The following is a 27985-nucleotide window of genomic DNA, read 5'->3' on the forward strand; positions in this document are numbered from 1 at the left end:
GATTACCTGAGATCGGGAGTTTGAGACCAGCCTGACCAACATGGAGAAATGCCGTCTCTACTAAAAATACAAAAATTAGAGGGGCATGGTGGCACATGCCTATAATCTCAGCTACTCAGGAGACTGAGGCAGGGGAATCACTGGAACTCAGGAGGCGGAGGTTGCAGTGAGCCAAGATTGCACCATTGCACTCCAGCCTGGGCAACAAGAGTGAAACTCCATCTCAAAAAAAATAAACAAACATAAAAAAAAAAAAAAAAGCCAGGTGTGATGGCTCACACCTATAATCCTAGCACTTTGGGAGGCCAAGGTGGGTGGATCACAAGGTCAGGAGTTCAAGACCAGCCTGGCCAACATGGTGAAACCCCGTCTCTACTAAAAATATAAAAATGAGCTGGGCATGGTGGTGCACACCCTGTAATCCCAGCTGCTCAGAAGGCTGAAGCAGGAGAATTGCTTGAACCAGGGAGGCAGAGGTTGCAGTGAGCCTAGATCACGCCACTACACTCCAGCCTGGGCAACAGACCAAGACTCCATCTCAAAAGAAAAAAAATAGATAATTAAACTGGCATAGATGCTAACTGGGCAAAATCTGAAGTCTAATGGTTGATGAGTCTGGGCCACACCCCCAGAGGCTAATGGATGGGGTTCCAGCATGTTTTACCTCCAAAAGTTTCTCCACAGGATTCACATGTACAGCAAGCTTTGACAATCATTCTAGAGATATAGCTCAGAGTAAGAAAGACTAAATGATTTTTACAAGGTGCTGGCAATTAACTCTGTTTTTGCCAGTGGATGAGATTCTCTGATTAATTTTCTGGTTAAATGATGTTCAATTCCTCTGTAGAGCTGAATCACTCAGGGTGGGAGTGGGGGACTTGGCCATCAGGTTTAGGAACGTGGGTCCAGAGCTTTCAGAACTGTCCTGCTTGCCAGGTGTGATAGCTCATGCCTCTAATCTTAGCACTTGGGAAGGCTGAGTTGGGAGGATCACTTGAGGCTAGGAATTTAAGACCAGCCTGGGCCAAACAGTGAGACCTTGTCTCTTTAAAAACAAAAACGAAAATGAACTGCCTTGGTTAAGCTGTGAAATATTATGTATTATTTAGATAAGTAATACTTTGTTTTCATTCTATTAAGTAGAGAATCACTTTGAAAGCAGTGTAAGAGGGCTATTGCAAGTACTAAAGTTAAGAGACTAGATCAAGAGTCTCATTTTGCATCAAGTAATAATTTCATTCACTGAGCAAAAATATTACACTTTTCAGTTGACACACAGTTTAACTATTTTTTTCAAGTAGGTTTTATCTGCTTGAGTATTTTTAAAATTTAAACACAAAAACTCCAAGTGGTCACATAGAATGACTAAAGTAAACTCAAATTGTAGTTTTCAGTGTATAGATTTTGCACCTATCTTTAGTATTTTGTTTGATGGTATTATAAATGGACTTGTTGAATTTGTTTTCAGTTGTTCATTGCTAGCATATAGAGACAAGTATTTTTTTTTTTTTTTTTTTTTTTTTGAGACGGAGTTTCGCTCGTTACCCAGGCTGGAGTGCAATGGCGCGAACTCGGCTCACCGCATCCTCCACCTCCTGGGTTCAGGCAATTCCTGCCTCAACCTCCTGAGTAGCTGGGATTACAGGCACGCGCCACCATACCCAGCTAATGTTTTTTGTATTTTTAGTAGAGACGGGGTTTCACCATTGTTAACCAGGATGGTCTCGAACTCTTGACCTCGTGATCCACCCGCCTCAGCCTCCCAAAGTGCTGGAATTACAGGCTTGAGCCACCGTGCCCGGCCAGAGACAAGTATTTTGAAGTAAAATTTACAAATATGCACACATTTTAAGTGTACAATTTACTATGCATTAACGAATGTAGACAGCCAAGTCATTGCCACCATGATCAAGATGTAGAATATTTCCATCACTAAAAGTTTCCTTGTGCCCTTTCCTGGTTATCCAAAACTACATCTTCAGCCCCAGGCACCACTTACCTGCTTTTTACCACTGGAGACTTTATGTCTTGTAGAGTTTCATATAAACAGGATCATACAGTAATGTCTTATTTAGTGTCTGGTTCCTTTCACTTAGCAGTTTTTGCAATTCAGCCATGTTGCTGTTTGTATTAGTCATTCCATCTTTTTGTTGCTGTGTAGGTTTCCAATGTACAGATGTATCATAGTTTTTTGTGCATTCACCTATTGATGGAAATTTGGGTTGTTGACCATTTTGGGCTATTATGAATAAAACTGCTATGAATATTTGTGTACAAGTCTTTGTGTGAACACGTCTTCCTTTCTCTTGGGTAAATAGGATTGGATATATGGGAGCATGTATTTAACATTACAGGAAACTGCCAGTTTTCTGAAGCAGTTGTACCTTTTTGCATTAGCAATGTAAAGGATTCAAATGGCTCCACAGATGCACCATTTGGTATTGTCAATCTTTTCATTGCTAGCCTTTTTTAGTGGGTGTGCTGTACTATTTCAGTGGAGTTCAAACGTAGCTTGTGTTTTTGAGTTTCACTCTTCTTGCCCAGGCTGAAGTGCAATGGCACGATCTCGGCTCACTGCAACCTCTACCTCCTGGGTTCAAGGGATTCTCCTGCCTCCTGAGTAGCTGGGATTACAGGTGCCCACCACCATGCCAGCTAATTTTTTGTATTTTTACTAGAGGCAGGGTTTCACAATGTTGGCCAGGCTGGTCTTGAACTCCTTACCTCAGGTGATCCAACCGCCTCAGCTTCCCAAACTGCTGGGATTATAGGTGTGAGCCACTGTGCCTGGCACAAATGTAGTTTTACATGTTTTTTTGTTTTTGTTTCTGTTTTTGAGACAGTTTTACTCTGTTGCCCAGGCTGGAGTGCAGTGGCATGATCTTGGCTTACTGCAACCTTTGCCACCAGGGTTCAAACAATTCTTTTGCCACAGCTTCCCGAGTAGCTGGGACTACAGGTGTGCACCACCGCGCCTGGCTAATTTTTGTATTTTTTAGTAGACAGGATTTCACCATATTGGACAGGCTGGTCTCAAACTCCTGACCTCAAGTGATCCACACACCTTGTCTTCCCAAAGTGCTGGGATTACAGGCGTGAGCCACCATGCTCAGTTGATGTTGAGCATGTTTTTATGTGCTTATTGTCCATAAATATATCTTTCTTTGTGAATTATTTATTTAAATCTTTATTCCTTTTTTTTTTTTTTTAAATAGAGATGGTTTCACCATGTTGGCCAGGCTGGTCTCGAACTCCTGACCTCAGGTAACCCACCTGCCTCGGCCTCCCTAAGTTCTGAGATTACAGGCGTGAGCCACCACGCCCAGCCCACTCCGTGTTTTAAAATTTTTGTGAATTACTTTATTTCTTCCATGATGATTTAGAGAGACTTTTCAAGCCAGTACAAATATGTCGTAACTAGTATGTGTCCGTTTTCTAACAAATTGAGTAATTTGTTTCACAATAAGCCACCTCACATCTTTCAGCAAGAAATACATTCAATTTGAATAGTAAAGACATTACACACTGAATTAGAATACAACTAAAATTTGCTTTAAATATTTCTTTGGGGTAGAGGACAGCACCCTCTACTCAATAAAGAGAAACATTTTAACAGTCCAAAGGTATTTTATTTTATTTTTTTAAAGCACCTGTTATACTGTTAATTCGTAGGGAAGAGGTTCCAGCACCTCAGGCTCCTTCCTGTTGGTTCTCACAAAGTGTGCTTCCCTGGGTGGAGAAGGCTGCTGCTTGAGCTGAACCCAGGTGCCTTTCTCTTTGGCTTCTTTTTCTGATGATTTTCCTTCACGTGTTTCAGGAAGCTATCTCTGCTCTAAGAGTGCTTAATGTGCTCAATATGCACATTAATTCTTTGGCAAGAATCTTGTCCTTAACTTATTTGTTTACAACAGTGCCAACAGCATGGTGGGGAACATTGTAGACTCTTCCAGTTTTGCCATGGTAACACTTGGGCATTCCTCTTAGAACAGTACCCATTCCCTTGATGTCTACATCACCTTATAGATTTGCATATAGGTGGCCAAAGGAACAACTCCATATTTTCTAAAAGGTCTAGAGAACATATGTCCAATGCCTCTCCTCTTTCCCTTTGGGTTTGTCATTTTGGTGAATTACTGGAAAGATGGCGGTTCTGGCTGAAAGCTTTGCTCCATTTTTAACAGTGTTTTAAAATTTTGAAGAAGTGGGCTGGGTGCAGTGCCTCCTGCCTGTAATCCCAGCACTACTGGAGACCAAAGTGGGTCGATCACTTGAGGTCAGGAGTTCGAGACCAGCCTGACCAACGTGGTAAAACCCTCTCTACTAAAATACAAAAATGAGCTACAGCGGTGGCAGTGCCTGTAATCCCAGCTACTCGGGAGGCTGAGGCAGGAGAATCGCTTGAACCCAGGAGGCAGAGGTTGCAATAAGCCAAGATTGTGCCACTGCGCTCCAGCCTAGGTGACAGAGTGAGACTCTGTCTCAAAACGAAAATGAACAGACAAAAAATTTCAGTGAAGTTAGACCGTATGCAGTGGCTCACAACGGTAATCCCAGCACTTTGGGAGGCCGAGGTGAGAGGATTGCTTGAGCTCAGAAGTTTGAGACCAGCCTAGGGAACATAGTAAGACCCCCCCAACTCTATTAAAGTGCTTTTTAAATGAAGTTCAGTTTATCCATTTTTTTTCTTTTGAGGTCCATGGAATTTTTTGTTTGGGGGGGGGATCCTAGCTAGGAAATCTTCACCTACCTCAAGATGACATAGTTTTTTTTCTCCTATGTTTCCTTGTAGAACTTTTAAAGTTTTAGTTTTTATACGTTATTTTTTTTAAGACAGAGTCTCCCTATGTTGCCCAGACTAGTCTTGAACTCCTGGCCTTAAGTGATCCACCTCAGCCCCCTGAAGTGCTGGGATTATAGGTATGAACCATTGCACCTGGCCTTAAATTTAGATAAAATCCATTTCAGGCCAGGTGGAGTGGCTCAAATCTGTAATCCCAGCACTTAGGGAAGCTGATGCGGGTGGCTCACCTGAGGTCATGAGTTCGAGACCATCCTATCCAACACGGTGAAACCCCATGTCTACTAAAAACACAAAAATTAGCCAGGTGTGGTGGGGCACGCCTGTAATCCCAGCTACTCGGGAGGCTAAGGCAGGAGAATCGCTTAAATCCAGGAGGCAGAGGCTGCAGTCAACCAAGATCTCACCACTGTACTTCACTGGGTGACAAACAGACTCCATCTCAAAAAAAGAAAAAAAAATCCATTTCTAGTTAACTTACATATGGCATAAGTTACAGATCTATATGTGTATTAGTCCATTCTCACATTACTGTAAAATAACAGACTGAGTCGTTTATAAAGAAAAGAGGTTTAATTGGCTCACAGTTCTGCAGGCTGTATGAGAAGCATAGAGGCTTCTGCTTCTGAGGAGGCCTCAGAAAATTTACAATCATGGTGGAAGGCGAAGGCGAAGCAGGCACATACCACATGGCCAGAGCAAGAGCAAGACGGCAAGGTAGGGAGGTGCCACACACTTTTAAACAACCAGTATCACGAGAATAGCACCAAGAGAATGCCACACCATTTATGAAGGATCCACTCCCATGATCTAGTCACCTCCCACCAGGCCCACCTCCAACACTGGTGATTACAGTTTGACATGAGATTTGGTGGGGACAGATCTAAACCATATTAATACGGATAACCAGTTTTTCCAGTATTATTTGTTGAAAATACTTATTTTCCTGGCTGGGCATGGTGGCTCACGCCTGTAATCCCAGCACTCTGGGAGGTGAAATCAGGTGGATCACTGGAGGTTAGAAGTTTGAAACCAGCCTGGTCAACGTTGTGAAATCTTATCTGTACTAAAAATACAAAAATTATAGCTGGGCATGGTGGCACGCGCCTGTAATCCCAGCTACCCGGGAGGCAGAGTCAGAAGAATCACTCAAACCCAGGAGGCGAAGGATGCGGTGAGCCAAGATCGCACCACTGTGCACTAGCCTGGGTGACAGAGCGAGACTCTGTCTCAAAAAAAAAAAAAAAAGAAATTTTCCCCATGGATTACTCTGACCCCCTTGTAAAAAAAAAAAAAAAAAAGTAAAAGTTTACCCAATATGTGTGAATCTACTTCTGGATTCTATGTTCTGTTGATCTATAGGTCTATACGTTCTTTTTGTTTGTTTTGTTTTGAGATGGAGTCTTGCTTTGTCCCCCAGGCTGGAGTACAGTGGCCCAATTTCGGCTCCCTGCAACCTCCACCTCCCAGATTCAAGTGATTCTTCTGCCTCAGTTTCCTGAGTAGCTGGGATTACAGGCATGCGCCACCATGCCCAGCTACTTTTTTTGTTTTTAGTAGAAACAGTGTTTCACCATGTTGGCCAGGCTGGTCTCCAACTCCCGACCTCGTGATCTGCCTGCCTAGGCCTCCCAAAGTGCTGGGATTACAGGCATGAGCCACCACACCCAGCCTGTAATTCTATACTTTCACCAATATCACAATATCATACTACAGTTTTACAGTGTCTTGAAGTCAGGTTATGTAATTCCTCCAATGTTGATACTTACGTTTTTCGAAATTGTTCTGGGCCAAGCAAGGTAGCTCAGATCTGAAATCTCAAATTTCAGCATTTTGGTGGGGAGAGGTTGGAGGATCACTTGAACCTAGGAGTTAGAAGACCAACCTGAGTAACACAGTGAGATCTCATCTCTACAAAAATAAGAAAATTAACCTGGGCTAGTGGTGCAGGCCCACAGTCCCAGCTACTCAGGAGGCTGAGGCAGAAGGGTCCCTTGAGCATAGGAGTTGGAGGCTGCAGTAAGCCATGACTGTACCACTGCACTCCAGCTTGGGCAACTGAGAAAGACCTTGTCTCTAAATAAATAAATAGCTTTGGCTAATAATTTCTTTGCATTTGCATATAAGTTTTTAAATCGCCGTATCAATTTCTATGAATAGGCCTGCTGAAATTTTAAGAGATTGTGTTGGATACATAGATGGAAGAACTGACATGTTAACAAAGACTACTGAGGCCAGGTGCAGTAGCTGACGCCTGTAATTCCAGCTACTCGGGAGGCTGAGGCAGGGAGAATTGCTTAAACATAGGAGGCAGAGGTTGCACTCCAGCCTGTATGACAGAGTGAGACTCCATCTCAAAAAAATAAAACAGGCCGGGCGCGGTGGCTCACGCCTGTAATCCCAGCACTTTGGGAGGCCGAGGCGGGTGGATCACGAGGTCAAGAGATCGAGACCATCCTGGTCAACATGGTGAAATCCGGTCTCTACTAAAAATACAAAAATTAGCTGGGCATGGTGGCGCGTGCCTGTAATCTCAGCTACTCAGGAGGCTGAGGCAGGAGAATTGCCTGAACCCAGGAGGCGGAGGTTGCGGTGAGCCGAGATCGCGCCATTGCACTCCAGCCTGGGTAACATGAGTGAAACTCCGTCTCAAAAAAAAATAAATAAATAAAATAAAAAAAAATAATAAAACAAACAAACAAAAAAGAGTACTGATTCTGCCAATCCATAGTTAGTGCCTCTCTTCATTCATTAGACCTTCATTCAAATCTCTCAGCAGTGTGTTATAATTTCATTGTATAGGTCTTACACATTTTTTTTGAATTCTCACTGCATCCCTGAGTGGAAGGAATTGTTTTTATTTTGCAAGATATATACATTAAAAGCAATAATAACTACCAAGTGTACTTTTACCATCTTTTCCTAAAAGGGCATTTTAATGCCAAAAACACAGATGGCATGAGCTCAGTGTAGTAACAGTGGCTGAAATCTACCTATATGGCACCCATGTGCCGGCTCCTGTTCTGAGGAGTCACGAAAACTGGAAAGGGAGTAACCCAGAGGCCAACCAATTCCATGTTCGTTCTCTTCTACCTCCAGTTCACCTAGCCTTTATGGCAGACAGAATAATGGCCGAGAAGATGTACATGGCCGGATCTCTAGAACCTGCCACATGCTGTCTCACAGGGCAACAGCAACTCTGGACAGGAGGGAATTAAGCATTGACACGGGGAAACTGATCCTGAATTATCCTGATGGGCCCAATGTCAACACAGTCATCCTAACAAGTGAGGGTCAAGGTCAGAGGATTGATAGGGAGACAGAAGCAGAGGTTGGAGCCCAGCACTCTAAGAACAGGTACATGAGCTGAGGAATGCGAGCAACCTCTAGAAGCTGGAAAAGGCATGAAACAGATTCTCCCCTAGAGCCTCCGGAAGGAACATGTCTCTGCAGACACCTTGATTTTGGGCCATGAGACCCATTTTGGACTTCTGACCTCCAGAACTGTAACAGACTTGTGTTATTTGTAAGCCGCCGGGTTTGTGGGGATTTATTATAACCCATTTTGGGGAACAATGACCCGGAAGGAGGGTGAGGACAGAGAAGCCAGAGTCAGCACAGAGGTACCAGGAAGTGGGAGCAGAGGAGGGGCGAGCTGTATCCCAGACAGTAAGAGAGCTGAGTGATTGGAGGCTGGTCAGGCTGAATGAGAAGGGAGATGGACGAGGCCACTGGGTTGGGTGGCGCAGAGGCAACTGGCAGCCTTGACAGGAGCTGCTCCCTCTGGAAGAAAGGAAAGACGCCCGGCTGCAGTGGACTGAAGGCTTTTGCTCACTTTGCCTCACCTAGATGCCACACTGCTCCTGCTACATCCCAGCACCCAGCAGGCGCAAGGTACGCAGTTATGATGAACACCTGACTACTCTGACTCTTCACCCACCCACTACTCGCCGCTAACACGCCCTCACTCACGGGCCCTTCTGCTGCTCGAGGCGCCTCAGGGCCTTTGCACTGGCTGCTTCCATGGCCTGGACCACTGTTCTTAGAGGTCTCTGCGTGGGTGCCCCGCTGCTCATCACCCAGGGCCCACACAGCAGCCACGGGCCACTTGAGAGTGCCACGTATTGAAAAGGAAGTATTTTGAAGACATCAGAGTCAATGAAGGTTATCAAAACTAAATTTACCCTTTTCCTTTGACCGTTTTTATTTATTTATTTATTTTTGAGACGGAGTCTCACTCTGTCGCCCAGGATGGAGTGCAGTGGCGTGATCTCGGCTGACTGCAACCTCTGCCTCCCGAGTTCAAGCAATTCTCTTGCCTCAGTCTCCCAAATAGCTGCGACTACAGGCACACATCGCCACGCCCGGCTAATATTTTGTATTTTTTTAGTAGAGACGAGGTTTCACCGTGTTGCCCGGGCTGGTCGCGAACTCCTGAGCGCAGACAATCCGCCCGCCTCGGCCTCCCAAAGTGCTGGGACTACAGGGGTGAGCCACCATGCCCGGCCTTCTTTTCATCTTTTTCAACGTGGCGACTAGCACAGGTAAGATGGCTTCTGTGGCTCACATCACACGTCCCCCTGGACAGCGTACTGTAAGCCAGGCTGCAAGATTCCCCTCCAGGGCCAGACAGTAAATGCTTCCAGCTTCTCAGGCCCTCTGTCGTAGTCAAGGTGGCAAGAGTCAGCCACAGATGACATAAATGAATGGGTGTGTCTGTGCACCAAGACTTCACAAAGAAAGGTGCTGGGCTGGGCTGGGAGGGCCCCAGACAGTGAGTCGGCCCATGCCTGCTGTGTGGTAAAGAATCCAAACATGGTGCCGGGCGCAGTAGAAACCCCATTTCTACTAAAAATACAAAAAAAAAAAAAAAAAAAAAAATAGCCGGGCGTGGTGGTGGCCGCCTGTAATCCCAGCTACTCAGGAGCCTGAAGCAGGAGAATTGCTTGAACCCGGGAGGCGGAGGTTGCATTCGGCCAAGGTGGCGCCACTACACTCCAGCCTGGGCGACAAGAGGGAAACTCCATCTCGAAAATGGACAAATAAATAAAAAATAAAGAATAATCCAAACCTCCCCAGAGAGAGGCCTGGCTTTGGCCCTCCGCCCGTGGTAAGTCATCTCTAAGCCCTTGGCCCCTCACGCATGAGGAGGGCCAGCGTGCTTAGGGGCCTCAGCCCAGCTCCACAGCAAGATGGATTTGGAGTGGAGTCTGGCCCAGGTGGTATCCATGACCTTCGGGGGACTGGAGGCTGAGGTCAGCCACACAGAACGCGGAGGAGTCCCCAGTAAGAACCCAGACACCAAGGTCTGAGGAGGGTCCCTGGCTGGCAAGACTCCCTGCATGCCTGCCGGGAGGAGTGAGGGGAGAGGACAGCTGACACCGCTCTCCTGGCCCTTTTCCCAGCTGGTTCCAGCGCGTCCTTCTCTGTGATAAGCCGTGACCGTGAACATGGCTGTGAGTCCTGGAGAACTCGCAAGTATGCCAGGGTCCTGGTCCCCTCCTGACTCGTAGCTGGTGTTGGGATGGAGGGCGCCCCACGTGGACTGTCCCTCCCGCTGCGCCGTGGCCTCCCCACCGTGGTCACACTGGTTTTCGGGGGTTAAGCGGAACTCTTCCCTCGGCTTCCTCGTGGCTTCCCCGCTCCCCTCCCGCCTCGCAGCCCCGCCAGGCTCACCTAGAGCTCCTCCAGCAGGGCCACCGCCTCCTTCCCGCGCTGCGGCTGCCGGCTGCACACCCAGGCCTGCGTGTCAGCGGGAAGCGCGCTCAGGAACTGCTCCAGCACCCGCAGCTCCAGCTTCTGCTCCTCCGCGCACACCTCGAGCCGCAGCCAGTCCCGGCACAGGGCGCAGAGCAGCCCCGGCGTGTAGTGCGGCCGCGGTGCGTCGCCCAGGCGGAAGCGCCGGAAGCGCCGGAAGCGGTCTCCCTGGCGGCCAGGCGCCAGGCCCTCGGCCTCCTGCTTCACGGGCATCGTCACCTCCATTGGGCCTCCCGGATGGCGGGCCTGCCCCGCATGGCCGAGGGAGCGAAGAGGTCTCAGTGAGGGGCGGCACTCACTCGGGCGGTGAGAAAAGAGCGTCCCCCTCCTGGGGTCCCACGGAGTCAAGTCCCGGCTCTGCCCGTCCCTGGGCGCCCCCGCCCCCGCAGCCTCTGTACCTCTGTCTCGCAGCTCCTCCCGCAGCTGCCCTACAGCACTAAGGCTCTGGAGCAAATTCCAGCTCTGCCTCCCACCAGCTCTGTGTCCTTGGACAAGGGACAAGGCACCTTTTGTAATACACTGTATCTCCATTTTCTCAGCTCACTCTCTCAGGCGAGGCCCCCCCAAGCCCCCCGTACCTCCCGCACATGCGCACAAAGCTCACCGGGACTCCTTACACGTTTGATTAGTCGTTGCCGGTACATGGAAACACAACTAAATTTTGTGTATGGATCCTTTTATCTAGTGACTTTGCATACTTATTAATTGTAGTAGCTTTACTTTAGATGACTTAGGGTTTTCCATGTATACAATCATGTCTTCTGGGAATAAAGGCAGCATTAGATTTTCCTTACCAGTTTAAATGCCCTTTCTCCCCCTTGCCTTACTGCATTGGCTAGTTTCTACAATAGGGTGTCGAAAACAAGTGGCAAGGGCAGGCTGGGTGCGGTGACTCACGCCTGTAATTCAAGCACTTTGGGAGGCCGAGGCAGGCGGATTACCAGAGGTCAGGAGTTCGAGACCAGCCTAGCCAACATATCGAAACTCCTACTTAAAATTTGCTGGGCGTGGTGGCACATACCTGTAATCCCAGCTACTTGGGGGGCTGAGGCAGGAGAATCTCTTGAATCAGGGAGGTGGAGATTGTAGTGAGCTGAGATTGAGCCGTTGTACTCCAGCTTGGGCAACAAGAGTGAAACTCCAACTCAAAAAAGAAGAAGAAGAAGTGGGGAGGTCAGACATTCTTGCATAGTTGGCAGTTTTAGGGAGAAACCATTCGGGCCTTCACCATCATCATTAGGTGTGGTGTCAACCTTGAGTTTGTCACATATCTTTTATGAGGCTGAAGAAATTCCCTTCTATTGCTAATATCTCAGAGTTTTTATTACAAATGCATATTAAATTCTGTCAAATGCTTTCTCTGTATCTGTTGAGATTATATGATGATGTTAACAGGGGTTTTCCTCTTTGTTCTGTTAATACGGTGAATTACATTGATATTAAAATATTAAACCCATCTTACAAGCCAGGGAAAATTGACACTTCGTTATAGTTATGTATATATATCTTACTGGATTTGATTTGCTAAAATTAAAAACATTTTTTTCTTTAATAGAGATGGGGTGTCACCATGTTGGCCAGGCTGGTCTCGAACTCCTGACCTCAGGCGATCCACCCATCTCAGCCTCCCAAAGTGCTGGGATTACAGGCGTGAGCCACCATGCCTGGCCAAAAACTTTTTTTTCAAAACCATTTTATTGGCCTGGTGCAGTGGTGCATGTCTGTAATCACAGCATTTTGGGAGGCTCAGGTGGGCTCATCACTAGAGCCTAGGAGTCCGAGACCAACATGGGCAACATGACGAAACTCTGTCTCTACTAAAAATACAAAAATTAGGGCCGGGCGCGGTGGCTCAAGCCTGTAATCCCAGCACTTTGGGAGGCCGAGGCGGGTGGATCACGAGGTCAAGAGATCGAGACCATCCTGGTCAACATGGTGAAACCCTGTCTCTACTAAAAATACAAAAAAAAATTAGCTGGGCATGGTGGTGCGTGCCTGTAATCCCAGCTACTCAGGAGGCTGAGGCAGGAGAATTGCCTGAACCCAGGAGGCGGAGGTTGCGGTGAGCCGAGATCACGCCATTGCACTCCAGCCTGGGTAACAAGAGCGAAACTCCGTCTCAGAAAAAAAAAAAATACAAAAATTAGGTGGTGCACGTTTGTAGTCCTAGCTACTCAGGAGGCTGAGGTGAAAGTCACTTGAGCCCAGGAAGTCGAAGCTGCAGTGAGTCAAGATCACACCACTGTACTCCAGCTTGGGAGGCAGAGCAAGACTATCTCAAAACAAAACAACAACAACAACAAAAACAGCTGGTGTGGTGGCTCATGTCTGTTATGTCAACACTTTGGGAGGCCAAGGCGGTGGATCATCTGAGGTCAGGAGTTCAAAACCAGCCTGGCCAACATTGAGAAATGAGGTTTCTCAACGTTGCTGAGCTTTATCTTAATCTGGGCTCAAGTGATCCTCCTGCCTTGGTCTCCCAAAATGCTGAGATTACAGGTATAAGCCACTGTGCCACACTTACATGGTGAAACCTCATCTGATACAAAATTAGCCGGGTGTGGTGGCGTACCAATGTAGTCCCAGGTACTTGGGAGGCTGAGACAGGAGAATCGCTTGAACCCAGGAGTTGGAGGCTGCAGTGAGCTGACATCGCGCCTCTACACTCAAGCCTGGGCAGGACAGAGCAAGACTCCATCTCAAAAACAAAACAAAACAAAACAAAACAAAAACCAAATCATTTTATTAAGCCATACAATTCAATTTACCCACTGAAAGTGTACAATTATTTTAGTATATTCTAAAATATACTAAATATTTTAGTGTATATACTAAGTATATACACGTAATTATCACCACAGTGAATTTTAGAACATTTTCATCACCTCATAAACTTGATCTCAAAAAAAAGAGCTATACTCTTTAGCTGTCACTGTTTACTCTCTCCCCCTGTCGTCATAAGCAGCCACTAAACTACTTTCCCTATCTTCAGAATTTACTGTTGTAGATATTTTATTAAATAATATAAAATGTTATCTTTTGTGACTGGCTTTTTTTCCTTAGCGTGATGTTTTCAGGGGTCGTCTGTGTTGTGGTATATGGCAGTACTTCATTTCCTTCTAAATTTGAATAATGTTCCATTGCATGATCTACCACATGGTCTTCATCCATTTATCAGGTCGTGGGCATTTAGGCTTTCACCTTTTAGCTATTGTGAATAATGCCATTATGAACGTTCCAGTACAAGTTTTTGTGTGTACATGTGTTTTTATTACCTTGGGGTAATAATATCTGGGAGTGAATTGCTGGGTCATATGGTAATGCTATATTTACTAAAATTAAAAACTTTTTTCAAAACCATTTTATTGGCCTGGCACAGTGGTGCATGTCTGTAATCACAGCACTTTGGGAGGCTGAGGTGGCCTCATCACTGAAGCCTAGCAGTTCAAGAACAACATGGGCAACATAACAAAACTCTGTCTCCACTAAAAATACAAAAATTAGGTGGTGCATGCCTGTAGTCCCAGCTACTCAAAAGGCTGAGGTGGAAGTCACTTGAGCCTTCCATATTTACTCATTGAGGGAACTGCAGGACTGTTTTCCAAAGTGACTGCACCAATTTATATTCCCATCAGTCATATATGAGGGTCTGATTTTTGTTTTCTCACCAACACTTACCTGACTTTTTTGTTTGTTTCCTTGTTTGAGCCAAGGTGTTACTCTGTTGCCCAGGCTGGAGTGCAGTGACATGATCATGGCTCACTGCAGCCTCAAACTTTCTAGGTTCAGGTGATCCTCCCACCACAGCCTCCTGGTAGCTGGAATTACAGGCATGTGCCACCACACCCAGCTGACTTTTGTATTTCTTTTTTTTTGGAAATATTTTGTCCCAAACTCAATTCCAGGAGTTTTATATTTCTTGATGAAATAGGGTTTCTCAATGTTGCTGAGGCTAATCTCAATCTGGGCTCGAGTGATCCTCCTGCCTTGCCTCCTAAAGTGCTGAGATTACAGGTGTGAGCCACTGTGCTCCAGTTATCTGACTTTTTGATTCTGGTTCTTTAGTGGGTGTGGAGGGGTGCTTCATTGTGATTTTGATTTGCATTTCCCTGATAAGCATTTTTCTTGTGCTTATCCATTTGTGTATTTTCCTTGGATAAATGTCTATTCAGATCAACTTGGCCGATTTTAAAATTAGGTTATTTGCCTTTTTGTTATTAAGTTGTGAGAATTCTTTATATATTCTAGGTACAAGTCCCTTATCAGATGTATGATTTGCAAATACTCCCATTCTGTGGGTTGTTGTTTCACTCTTATGGTATCCTTTGAAGCACAAAAGCTTTTTTTGGTTTGTTTTATTTTTTGAGACAGTCTCGCTCTGTTGCCCAGGCTGAAGTACAATGGTGCAATCTTGGCTCACTGCAACCTCCACCTCCCAGGTTCAAGTGATTCTTGTGCCTCAACCTCCTGAGTAGCTGGGATTAGAAGTGTGTACCACCACATCTGGCTGATTTTTGTATTTTTGGTAGAGATGGAGTTACACCATGTTGGCCAGGCTGGTCTCGAACTCTTGACCTAAAGTAATCCTCTTGCCACAGCCTTCCAAAGTGCTGGGATTACAGGCGTGAGTCACTGCACCTGGCAAAGTTTTAAATTTTAATGAATTTGAATCATTTTTCTTTTTGTTGCTTACACTTTTGGTGTCATTTCTTTTCTTTTTTTTTTTTGAGATGGAGTCTTGCTCTGTTGCCCAGGCTGGAGTGCAGCGGCACGATCTCAGCTCACTGCAACTTCTGCCTCCTGGGTTCAAGCAATCCTCGTGCTTCATCCTCCTGAATAGCTGGGATTACAGGCCCACCACCATGCCTGGCTAATTTTTGTATTTTTAGTAGAGACGAGGTTTCACCACGTTGGTCAGGCTGGTCTTGAACTCTTGACCTTGGAAGATCCACGTGCTTCAGCCTCCCAAAGTGATGAGAACACGGGTGTGAGCTACTGCACTGCCTTGGTGTCATTTCTAAAAATCCATTGCTGAATCATATGTCATGAAGATTTACCAGTTTTTTCCTAAGAGTTTTATAGTTTTAGCTCTTATGTTTAGGTGCATCATTCATTGTGATACTTTTTGTATATAGTTGTTAAGGGTCAAACTTCATACTTTTACTTGTGAACAGTCGGTTCTCCCAGCATCATTGTTACAAAGGATATTCTGTCCCACAATTAATGGTCTTGGAACTCCTGTCAACTATCTGTTAACCTTGGATAAATGATTTTATTTTTGGACTCTCAATTCTATTCCATTGATCTATATATCCATCTTTATGCCAATATTACACTGTCTTTATTGCTGTTGTTTTGTAGTAAGACTTGAAATCAGGAATTGAAATCAGGACCAGAGTCCTTATTCGTTTTTTTGTTGTGGTGATTCCTGAAGTTGTTTGCATCTATTTTTATGAGGAATATTCATCTGTAGTTCTCTTTTCTTGTAATATTTATGAGGTTAATGCTGACCTCATACATGTCATTAAGAAACGTTTCCTTCCTTCTTTGCCTTTTTCTGAATTGGAATAGGATTGGTATTATTTTTTCCTTCCTTTGTACCCAAGGGAAAGGGATAAACGGGGTGGTTGTGGTTGGAGATGCAGGATGGGAAGTCAGGTGGCAAGTTTGGTGGGGAGGGGGAGGTAATGGTGGTGGGGAGTCAGAGTTCTTCTCCCCAGGGAGTTTCGGGGTGGACTGATAGAAGGCAGTTGTCTCCCAGAGAAAGCAATAATATCCATTTATGTTTAGTTTGTGTCCTCACTTAATTCACGTGTTGAAATTCTAGAGGGATCCTGTATTAGTCCTTTCACACTCAGACATACCCGACACTGGGCAATTTACAAAAGAAAGGTTTATTGGACTTACAGTTCCACATGGCTGAGGACATCTCACAATCATGGTGGAAGCAGCAAACGAGAAGAAAGCTTGTGCAGAGAAACTCCACTTTTTAAAACCATCAGATCTCCTGAGACACACTCACTATCATGAGAATAGCATGAGAAAGATCCGCCCCCATGATTCAATTACCTCCCACTGGGTCCCTCCCACAAAACATGGAAATTGTGGGAGTTACAATTCAAGATGAGATTTTGTTGGGGGCACAGGCATACCATACCAGATCAGAGGCGGTGGCTTCCGCCTGTAATCCCGGCACTTTGGGAGGCCGAGGCAGGCAGATCACTTGAGCTCAGGAGTTTGAGACCAGCCTGGGGAACATGGGGAAACCACATCTATACAAAAAATTAGTCAGGCATGGTGGCACACACCTGTAGTCTCAGCTACTTGGGAGGCCGAGGTGGGAGAATAACTTGAACCCAGGAGGCAGAGGATGCAGTGAGCTATGATCACGCCACTGCACTCCATCCAGCCTGGGTGACAGAGCAAGACCTTGTCTCAAAAAAAAAAGAAGAAAAAAAGAAATCAGAATCCCCAGGATGTGATATGAGGTGGGGTCTTTGGTAGATGACTAGGTCAGGAAGACAGAGCTCTTATGAATGGGATCAGTTTCCTTTTAAAAGACCCTCCAGGGAGTTCCCTTGCCCCTTCTACCAAATGAGTCCACAGCTAGAAGACAGCCAACCTCATAAGAGGCCCTCACAAGTCCCTGAATCTGCTGGCACCTTGTTCTTGGACTTCCAGCTCCAGAACAAGAAATATATTGTCATTGTTTATAAGCCAACCCTTCTATGGTATTTTTGTTTCAGCAGGCTGAACAGACTAAAACACATGGGTAGTAGTAACCTCTGCAAGATTTCCCATTAGACATGGGAGTATAGGGGTGTACATTTTGGCAGACAGCGGGGAGTATGCCAGGATTATGGGCTAGGGAAACAAGGAGCTCAGAAAATGCTATAGAACCCTAATATCAAAAGAGGAAAAGCAATAAATGTCCTGTGTCAAATCTGTCAGCACCTTAGGCAGACCATGGGCATCTCTGGGCAGTGATCTCAGTGCCTGAGGTAATGTTGTCTCCATGCAGGGAGCAAAGTCATCTCCAATGGTGAGGTAGCCCCAGGGTGACAAGGGTGGGTGTGTGGTGATCCAGACTGTGAGAGCTCAACAAGGTAGGTGATTGGGGTGTGGACTTAATTCACTGCTCAAAAAGGGAGAACTCTCGGGGCACGGTGAGTGAGTCACTGTGAGGCCTGTACTCCCAGCACTTTGGGAGGCCAAAGTGGGTGGACCACCTGAGGTCAGGAGTTCAAGACCAGCCTGGCCAACATGGCAAAACCCTATCTCTACTAACAACAACAACAAAAAAAAATTAGTGGGACATGGTGGTGCACACCTGTAACCCCAGCTACTCAGGTGGCTGAGGCAAGAGAATCACTTGAACCTGGGAGCTGGAGTTTGCAGTGAGCCGAGATCGCACCACTGCACTCCAGCCTGGGCAACGGAGAGGGATTTTATCTCAAAAAAAAAAAAAAAAAAAAATGGAGAACTCACTGACCTCTTACCCAGGGCCTCACAACTGGATCAAGACATCAATTAAAACAAACAAAACACAAAACGATGTTACCCTAATATTCAAATATCCCTGTATTACTTTAGCTTTGTTCCATACATTTTAATGCTCTAGTTTTCATTTTCATTCAGTTCAAAATATTTTGTAATCTTCCTTGACATTTCTTCTTTGACTTATGGGTTATTTTAAAGTGAATTAATTTTCAAATCTTTGGTTATTTTTCAGGTACCTTTCCATTTTGGTTTCTAATGTAATTCAATTTTGGTCAGATAACATGCTTTGCTTGATTTCAGTCCTTTTAAATTGACTGAGATTTGTTTCATAGCCCATGACATTTGTATTTTGGCAAGTGTTCCAAATGCACTTGAAAGGAATGTGTATTCTGCTGTTACTGAGTGGGGAGTTCTGTGAATGTCATAGGTGAAATTAATTGCTCAATTTGTCTGTATCCTTACTGATTTTCTGTGTACTTGTTCTATCAGCCTCCTGAATGGCTGGGATCACAGGCGTTCGCCACCATGCCCAGCTGATAGAACAAGTACAGAGAAAATCAGTAAGGATACAGACAAATTGAGCAATTCCCCACCGTGGCCTCCCAAAATGCTGGGATTAGGGGTGTGACCACGGTATCTGGTATATTTGCATATCTTGTGTGTGTGTGTCACAGAGTCCCAGGCTGGAGTGCAGTGGCATAATCTTGGCTCACTGCAACTTCTGCCTCCCAGGTTCAAGTGATTCTCCTACCTCAGCCTTCCGAGTTGCTGAGGTTACAGGCATGCACCACCACACCTGGCTAATTTTCGTATTTTTAGTAGAGATGGGGTTTTACCATGTTGGCCAGGCTGGCCTCGAACTCCTGACCTCGTGTTCATCCCGCCTCAGCTTTCCAAAATGCTGGGATTACGGATGTGAGCCACTGCACCCAGCCATTTACATGTTATTTTCTAAGTTCATGTTGCCTCACAGGTAGTTGAACTTATGTTTATTTTTTTCTATTCATATAATCTTTATGCTTTCAAATTTAGCCTTTTTTTCTGCAATGTCTAATCTGCTGTTAATCTCATCCTGTGAAATTTGTTTCACATACTGCATTAAAAAAAATCTCTGAAAGTTATATAAGGATCTTTTTACATATTTAATTTTTTCACTGTGTTTATATTTTCTTTTAAAATCATCTTATTTCAAGGACAGGGAAGCAGTAACTACATACTATAGGTATCTTTAGAAATTCCTGTACATAGACATTTGAGTTCTGTGCCAGTAATCATGTAATGTACGAAGAAGATCAAGATCAAGAAGACATGATGCCTGTCTTTAAAAGGCTCTTAGCCTACTTTAAATGCTATGAGGTCACCAAAATAGTTTGTGGAATGGTTAATTCTGCTTAGAGGGCTGCGGAGTCCAAGAAAGCATCACAGAGAAACGTCAGATGTTATCTGGTTTGGACATAAATTTTTTTTTTTTTTTTTTTGAGACGGAGTTTCACTCATGTTACCCAGGCTGGAGTGCAATGGCGCAATCTCGGCTCACTGCAACCTCCGTCTCCTGGGTTCAGGCAATTCTCCTGCCTCAGCCTCCTGAGTAGCTGGGATTACAGGCATGCGCCACCATGCCCAGCTAATTTTTTGTATTTTTTTTTTTAGTAGAGATGGGGTTTCACCATGTTGACCAGGATGGTCTCGATCTCTTGACCTCGTGATCCACCCGCCTCGGCCTCCCAAAGTGCTGGGATTACAGGCTTGAGCCACTGCACCCGTCCGACATAAAATTTTTGAACAAAACCTTTACGTTAGGTTTGGCTTGATATAAAGAAAAAGGATCCCTTCTCAGCTCTTGGTCCTCCAAGAGGAATGACGTGCCAGGTATAACAAATCTACCATTGGGTCAGGTAGTTTGCTATTATATGGTTTAGAATTAACTCTTTCTTTACTTTCCGGAGGTGGGGAAATTCTCTCTTTGATCCAAGTATTCTGAGTTAATCCTACGTAAACGTGAATCAGTATGTCAATTCCCTATCTCCCCGGTCATCTTAACTTTGTAGCTTAATGACATGAATATATGCAGCAAAAAGACTTTGGTCTAAATATCAAAGTTTATTGAAATAAAATATAATCTATAATAAAAAATACTACAGGTGTTATTCACTGGTTACAGTTTAAGTATATTAACAAAAACAGCCAACATTTTAATCCAACAATGACACTATTTTTGTGATACAATAACAAACATGGAAGTAAATTTTGAAGAATACTGAATAATTCTGTCAGAAATATTTTATACTTTCCCATCTATGTATGCCTTTTTGGGAATATCCTCCCAAAGTGAAACTTTTGAAACTGAACACATTATTTTTAAGAATTAAGTCATTTTAGAATAATTAGTATTTAAAACAATAAATTCATTTCACAGAAATTCAGCTCAACCCTAAGCTGAGGAGATGGTTTTAGGTATCTTTATTAAAAAAAATGTATTTCAATACACTTTCCTATGAATCTCTAGGGTTGCTATTATTCCTTAATTGAAATTAAAGCTGGTCATAAAGTAAAACAGATGAATTATTTCAAAAGTAAAAAGAGTATTAAGATAGAAAATGAAAGGAGAAAAAAATAGGCACTCATATACAATTTATATATTTAAATGCTTTGAGAACTCAGTAGCCAATCTCGGCCTGGCACAAAAAGATCTTTGATATGTCACAGCAAATTGACCCAATTAGTCCAACAATAAAGTAGAGAAAGAAAACTTGTCTCTCTTCCTTGCTACATTTCAAGATAATTTTCCACTTGCTACTCCTCAAAATATGTGCCTCAATCCAATTGTTCTGCACAATTCAAGGAAAAAGATTCAGATGCACTAGCTTTGGGAAATGACTTTCGGGGTACCTCTGAAGTTTCACAAGCAAACATGATCCATTTTGCTGACTGCTGTGTAGCAGTCATATACCAATCTCCTGTTATGTTGTCCTACTTGTAATGTGTGAATCTGTAACAAGTTGACATTTATTAAGCAAGATAACAAAAACCTCTGAGGGCTTTTCAAAACCTCATCTTTAAAAATCTGTAAAACAAAGATACCCTATGTACCCTGAAAAAAATGCTTATTTCACATAATATGTGAAAAACAATAAAAATTCTGACAAAATTGAGAGACATACAAGACAGGTCTTCAAGGATTAAATACCAATGTTAGTCTTAAAATATATTGCAATTATGTTTACAATGTAAGATTTGTTAAAAGTTTTTTAAAAACACATTGCATTAGTTAGAACTGCTTTGTAAGGTATTTCAGTTACAAGGCCTATTTTGACAGGTCACTGATTTGAGAACTTAAAATGGGAATTTCAGTTTCTTAAATTTTTTTTTTTTTTTTTTTTTTTGAGACAGTGTCTCATTCTGTTGTTCAGGCTGGAGTACAGTGGGGCAATCTTGGCTCACTGCAACTTCTGCCCTCTGGGTTCAAGCGATTTGCGTGCCTCAACCTCCTGAGTAGTTGGGATTACAGGCATATGCCACCATAGCTGGCTAATTTTTTTTTTTTTTTTGTATTTTTAGTAGAGACAGGGTTTCAGCATGTCGGCCAGGCTGGTCTCAAACTCCTGACCTCAGGTGATCCACCCACCTCAGCATCCCAAAGTGCTGGGATTACAGGCATGAGCCACAGCACCTGGCCAGTTTCTTGACTTTTTATTTACAGCTATAAAATAATTATGAGAGCTGAAGGAGCCAGGATCACCTTCCAAAACATTTATTTTGTGCATCCCTAATTTATGAGGCATTCTTGCTTCTCAAAGCAGGATATTACAGTGCAGATTAAAAGTGGATATTAAAGTTAATGGTGACAAATTATTAAGTAGTGTGAAGAAATTCTTAGAATTCCAGATAAAGTAGAGAGACTTAATGGCAGAATAAGAAGTCTACCGGGGTTCAAAACTTAGGTTTTATATTTCTGCCATGGTATCTCAACACTTTCTCTGGGATAGTATCATGGCCTAAAAGACACCTGTATTAGGCAGACAAGTCTAAATCTCCTTTCTTAGGACAACAGGACAAAAATGAACTTGAGGCAATAGTTGGAAGAATTTTACCCTGTTTTTCAAGTTTAATTTTCTTGAGATCAGAAAAGTAAAGTTAGAAACTAGAATCCTTCATGTAAAAAATATGTATGCATATCACAATTTATTAAACTCTAATTTCTAACAGCAGAAACACCAGGATTAAGTAAGAACATGCATGAACTAAAATTTAGATAGATATTCAAAATAAGTTAAATTTACCAGAGTCCTGCATTTGGCCTCTCCCATGCCATTATCTCTATTTTGCAATATGTTTTGTTCAGGAAGCCTCTGATTTTAATATTTAAAGTGTCACCTGAGAAGAGTAACCTCAATTCTTCATGTTTTCTCAACAGTTTTAGAAGTGTTGGACATCATTAACAAAAGATAATAAATTATCAGAGAATCTAAGAACTCTAAGATTCTGACGAGTTCCTTTACCATTTTCAGTTACTTTCTAAAAGAGATTTAACAACACATTATCAAATAACATTTTACACTAAAAACACAATTTATATAGCCCTAAAATAATAGTATTTGAGAGATATAAATGAATTCGACCAATGCAAACAAAGTTTATATACTGTATTAGTAATTTGATACTACTGTACTTTATTCCGCGGAGAAAAAGGCAAAGAGAATCTAAATATTTAGATCTGTGAAAGATACTAGAAAAAATAGATTTTTAAATGCTTCTGATACTCCCAAAATACTCTTGATTTTGACTCTATAGTCTATAGAACACAAAAGCAACTGTAAAATGCATTTGGGAAGAGATGATACCATACTCAAAGAAAAGATAATTCTACAAATTTTGACAGCAGTAAGAAAAAAACTGATTTAAGATACATTTTGTTGAGAAAAAAGTGTGCACATTCAAGAACACAGGATGTGTAATATTTGTGATAACTTAAGTCATACTTTGTGCTTATACTATGCCCTGTATTCAGGTGTGCAAAACACTTAACCACAAAGAGCATCCTTCACATATTTAGAGTACATTGAGGCACAGAAAGTTTGCCCAAGGCAAAATAGGAAGTCAGGTTTTTAGACACAAAATGATCTAGACTTCTTCATGTCCAATTCCTTAAAATACAAATTGTAGACTATTTGTAATGCCTCCATCTTATTTTATCAAACATTACTTTACTACTATAAGTTTATACATAAGTACTGTGTGATAGGTAATGCCCACAAGCTTTTTATTATGTTTTAAAATAACTAGTGCATGGAACAGGAAAACTTAAATGTAATCAATTTGCTTTTTCCTTTAAACTTAAATAAATGACTTATTTGAGGACAGTTCTGGAAATTCTTGCCTGAATTTTTCTCCAGCAAAATTTTAGCTATGTGGTTTACATGTCAACATTAATATACGAACAATTATTTTCTTAAATATTTATTGGCCTTCTAGTTCTTTCCTCTCATGATCTGTCTCTTAGTGAACTGACTGATTCATTGGAAAAAAAAAATGCTTTCTGCTGACAAGTGGGATGGGAAAAAGAAAAAAGAAAAAAAATGCTAAGAAGGTTTTGTGCAAGTACAAAATGGTTTATCTTGGGTTCAGTCAACTAGCCTCTGATATTTAACTTGCTTAGTTAAGCCAAGATCAAGAAGTATGAGAAAGAACTTGAAACATGAGAAATAAATTTGAAACATAACATGGGATAAGTAGTCAAAATTAGAAATGTGAGACAATAAAAACAAGACATATTCCAAAGCCTAATCCTAAATTTAAATCTATGCTTCATTCAAGTCTGAAACTGACCTTGAAACATGGAAGACGTTACTTTGCCTAAGCACACTGAACCAGTGTAAAACGAACGCAATTTTAGCTGCCTCATACTGCTTAACGTGTATATATACACATGTATTCTTAAAATGGTGGTTCTTAAATATGAAGGAAAGTTTTGAATTCTTTTGAGAATCTAACAGAGGTCATGAAAACTTGTTTAGAAACACACACACATACAGTAAGTACTTTTAAGTATTGATCATGTACTATATATCACAGCATTGTGGATGCAATGGGATTAGACATGAAGAAAAATTTTGTATTTTTAATAAAGATTGGTTACTAACCTTAAGGAATAGACTCTGAAAGTAAAAGGAAAATGCAATGACCGCATTTCTTCATTCATCTGCCTCCTTTTCAAATCTAATGATGATCTGGTTGCTGCAAATGTATCCCTAATCTAGCCTATAAACAAAACAAAAATAAGTTCTAACTTTTGTTAGCACTGTACATGTAATAATTTTCAAGTATTACAAAATACTGGGAAGGAAAGACTTTTAATATACCACTATCAAAATCCTATATACCCAAACTAGCAATGAAATGCCTGGATATATAATGTTACCTTGGGCAAAATTTAAGAAAATAAAGACAAAATCATTCTAAATTATTGTTTTTTCTTTTTTTTTCAGATGGAGTCTTGCTTGCTCTGTTGTCCAGGCTGGCATGCAATGGCATGATCTCAGCTCACTGCAAACTCTGCCTCCTGGTTTCAAGTGATTCTCCTGCCTCAGCCTCCCAAGTAGCTGGGATGACAGGTATCTGCCACTACCCTTGGCTAATTTTGTATTTTTACTAGAGACAGGGTTTTGCTATGTTGGCTAGGCTGGTCTCAAACTCCTGATCTTAGGTGTTATTACCTGCCTTAGCCTCCCTAAGTGCTGGGATTACAGGCATGATCTAAATTCTTTATCATCTTCAAGGACATGAATTCAGTATCTCTGAAAACTTTGTTTTAATACAATTGAACATTTCATTCTGCCTCCAACAGTAATCAAAGCAAACATTTATTTTATCATTATTATTCTTGCTATATCCAACTAAATTCCAGGAATGTAAGAGTCTGACTTGGAAGTATTACATAGAAAAAGGCTGAATTAACAAATTAAATTTTTTAGTTTTTCCTTCTAAGTATACATGACATCTACTTATCTGATAGCAGCACTGCTGGTTTTGAGTGAGTTTTGTTTTGTTTTCTTCCAGAGGGAATGCAGTATGGCAGTATTATCTTTGGAACAAATTAAGAAGATAGTAACAAATAACGAAGAAATACTTCTACACATATATTTTCCGTGGGCAATAAATAGATAAGTATATAATTATGAAAAAATATGCCTCAACTATGCTTTTAAAAATTTCTCAAGGTTTACTGGTTTGTTTTTCTTATTAAAATACAATGCAATATCACTACTATCTATCCTGGGAAAAACAAACCCTGAAGTTCGAGTTTCCTCCTTCAGCCAATAGAGTGATATCAAGAGTAAACTTGGATTGAGGTCAACCTGTTTGAGCCAACAGAGAGTTCTGTAGTATATCTGGTTATTTTACTAATACATACATATTCTAGGTTATTATCAAGATACTCATCAAATATTTTCTATCAAAGTTTTATATCCCAAACAGGTTCTTTGATGATTTCTCATGCTACCACAGGAAATTTGAAGAAATAACAAATTGTGTAACAGAATAGACATGCAATATAGAGGACATAAAAGATACAGCTTGACCCTGGATTTTTCCCTTAGAATAATTCCTTCCATAAATAAGACTTTATTTTTACATATAGATTTGTCCTATAACTGCTCTTGGATCATAAAGTTAATGACATAGTTGAAAAAATCTAGACCACAAATTTTTCTGGTCTTTTGTCACGCTAGACCACACACAAAAAAAAACATTCTCCAAGTGGATGCTCAGGTCAGATTATGATGCTCTTAAATAAAGCAATTTACTGAAGCTTAGAATGTAAAGAATGCAACTATTTGCAGCAGCAATAGTCTTTCAAAAATGACTAAAACAAACTTTTAAATATAAGGCATATAAAACAGACTATTAAGGATAGTTTTCCAAACTATATCTAGAAATACAGGAAAATATGCATTGCCTCATAATAAAGTTAAATAAATATTATTTCTGAGTTCTATAAACACTCTAAGAGGTTATAGTTTTATTTGGTTCCCATAAGTTAAAAAAACTGATTGCTTTTACATAAATTCCTCCAAAATCCTTCCTACTATCTGATTTTTTTTTTCTTTTAAGAGGAAGTCTTGCCGGGTCACCCAGGCTGGAGTGCAGTGGCGTGATCTCAGCTCACTGCAACCTCCAACTCCTAGGTTCAAGCGATTCTCCGGCCTCAGCATCCCAAGGAGTTGGGATTACAGGCACGTGCCACCAGGCTTGGCTAATTTTTGCATTTTTAGGAGAGACAGGGTTTCACCATGTTGGCCAGGCTGGTCTTGAACTCCTGGTCTCATATGATCCGTCCATCTCAGCCTCCCAAAGTGCTGGGAGCCACTGTGCATGACCCTCTCAGATTTTTATTAAAGTCGTTTCACAAGACACAGAGATTTTCTCTAACTTCCTTTCAGAAATGTGCTTTATCATTGATTTTAATAAGTATACTTAATTTTCTACCAATGAACATGACTTAAAATTTAAGGTTCAAGGTAATTCTAGAAAAAGGTAGACACTGAACTGCTTTCTACATCCCCATATTTACAAGGCCTAGCATCCACTGTGCTTTCCTCCATACCCTCACTTAATCACATTGTCAATAAATAGTAATTGTGGTCCAGGTTACCTATGATAAAGACTCCAAAATTCCTCAAAATTTTACAATACTACAAAGTCATTTATACTGATTTTGATAGGTTATAAGTATTAGTGTTATGTAACTTTTTGCTATTGGAAAAGAAACACAAATCTTTATTTTTGCTATCTAAATTAAATCTAAGCTCCATTTTCAGTTCTCAAGATAATATCTAAAATGTACATTCCTAAATAAAGGTAAAGCTGTTCAAGGGCTGAACTAGTCCAATATACAATTAAGGGTTACTTATTCCTATTATTTTATTTGTTTTTGCTTTTTTGAATCCCTATATTAAGACCGTGGTTTCTCATGGATTAGATCATAATTTAACAGTGTAAAGTTTCAGAAACTATTGTGCTAATATTTAGATTTCAGGAAGGAATCAGACTAAATCAATTACCTCCATTCATTGTTAGAACAGAAGATATAATAGCTTACTAACTGATGAGTTATGAATGTCACTATGACACAAAATTTGCTGTGATTTGCTTATCTGGCTACAAGTGCAGTATTTTTTATGAATGACAACACACAGCATTTCCAACTTGTAACATGAAACTCCAGCTCATAAAGAGTGTATTGTGTGACTTGAAAAAAGTCTGATTGTAACTAAGTAACAACTTTCCCCTGAAAAAACATGAACAAAATCCATTGGGAAATCAGGCACAGACGGTATTGATCGATTTTCTCCATTTCCTCCTGTGGTTTTGTTTATCAAGACATATAGGTGGTTCCAACAGAAGCCAACACTTGTTACAAAATAACACAGCTATTTTTTTCCTTTTCTTTTTCTTTATCTTTTTCTCGTGGTTCCTTCCTTTTACGTTCACTATTCCCAGATTGTCTTCCACTTGATGGAGAGGCTTGTGTTGGCTGGCCCTGCTTTAAGAAAAATACACAGGAAGAAATTACTCCAACTATTCTAAGGGACTTATTTATGGTTATCTAGGAAGAAAAACAGTGAAAGGAATCACTGATGATAAAGAAACTATTGATATACAGATTTGTTATACTGCATGGTATCTGAGCAACGGCCTCTACCATTCTGGATATAATATATTCATTATTCTAAATAAATGAAATTTTTCTTTTTTTTCTTTTCTTTTTTGAGAAGGAGTCTCGCACTGCCGCCCGGACCGGAGTGCAATGGTGCGATCTCAGCTCACTGCAACCTCCACCTGCTGGGTTCAAGTGATTCTCCTGCCTCAGCCTCATGAGTAGCTGGGATTACAGGCACCTGCCACCACACTCGGATTGTTTTTTGTATT

The 27985-nt window shown here is 41.9% G+C and overlaps 2 protein-coding genes across 3 annotated transcripts in view; both read right to left on the reverse strand.

Annotated features, from left to right (window-relative positions):
* Positions 1–6394: 6394 nt before the first annotated feature.
* On the reverse strand, positions 6395–11339 carry LOC116564312 (zinc finger and SCAN domain-containing protein 21-like). Its single transcript, XM_032297317.1, has 2 exons — positions 10475–11339; positions 6395–6663 (listed from the first exon to the last, which is right to left on the reverse strand). The coding sequence occupies exon 1, from the start codon at positions 11084–11086 to the stop codon at positions 10475–10477; it is 612 nt and encodes a 203-aa protein (XP_032153208.1). The 5' UTR covers positions 11087–11339; the 3' UTR covers positions 6395–6663.
* An 8796-nt stretch (positions 11340–20135) lies between these two features.
* The window catches only part of MINDY2 (MINDY lysine 48 deubiquitinase 2), a 96113-nt gene continuing 88263 nt past the window's right edge, over positions 20136–27985 (reverse strand). The window contains exon 9 of one of the 2 annotated variants that reach the window (XM_032297318.1): positions 20136–27599. In XM_032297318.1, coding sequence (XP_032153209.1) covers positions 27471–27599 — 129 coding nt within the window. In that variant the 3' untranslated portion in view covers positions 20136–27470. The remainder of the gene's footprint in view (positions 27600–27985) is intronic. The other variant, XM_032297319.1, reaches the window with a different exon arrangement.

This window comes from Sapajus apella, unplaced genomic scaffold (assembly GCF_009761245.1).
Source record: "Sapajus apella isolate SASKATOON/1434 unplaced genomic scaffold, GSC_monkey_1.0 scaffold37, whole genome shotgun sequence".
NCBI lineage: Eukaryota > Metazoa > Chordata > Mammalia > Primates > Cebidae > Sapajus > Sapajus apella.

Coding starts and splice junctions, on each gene's coding strand:
- LOC116564312 (XM_032297317.1), bottom strand. CDS start 11,086: ATGGAGATACAGTGTATTACAAAAGGTGCCTTGTCCCTTGTCCAAGGA.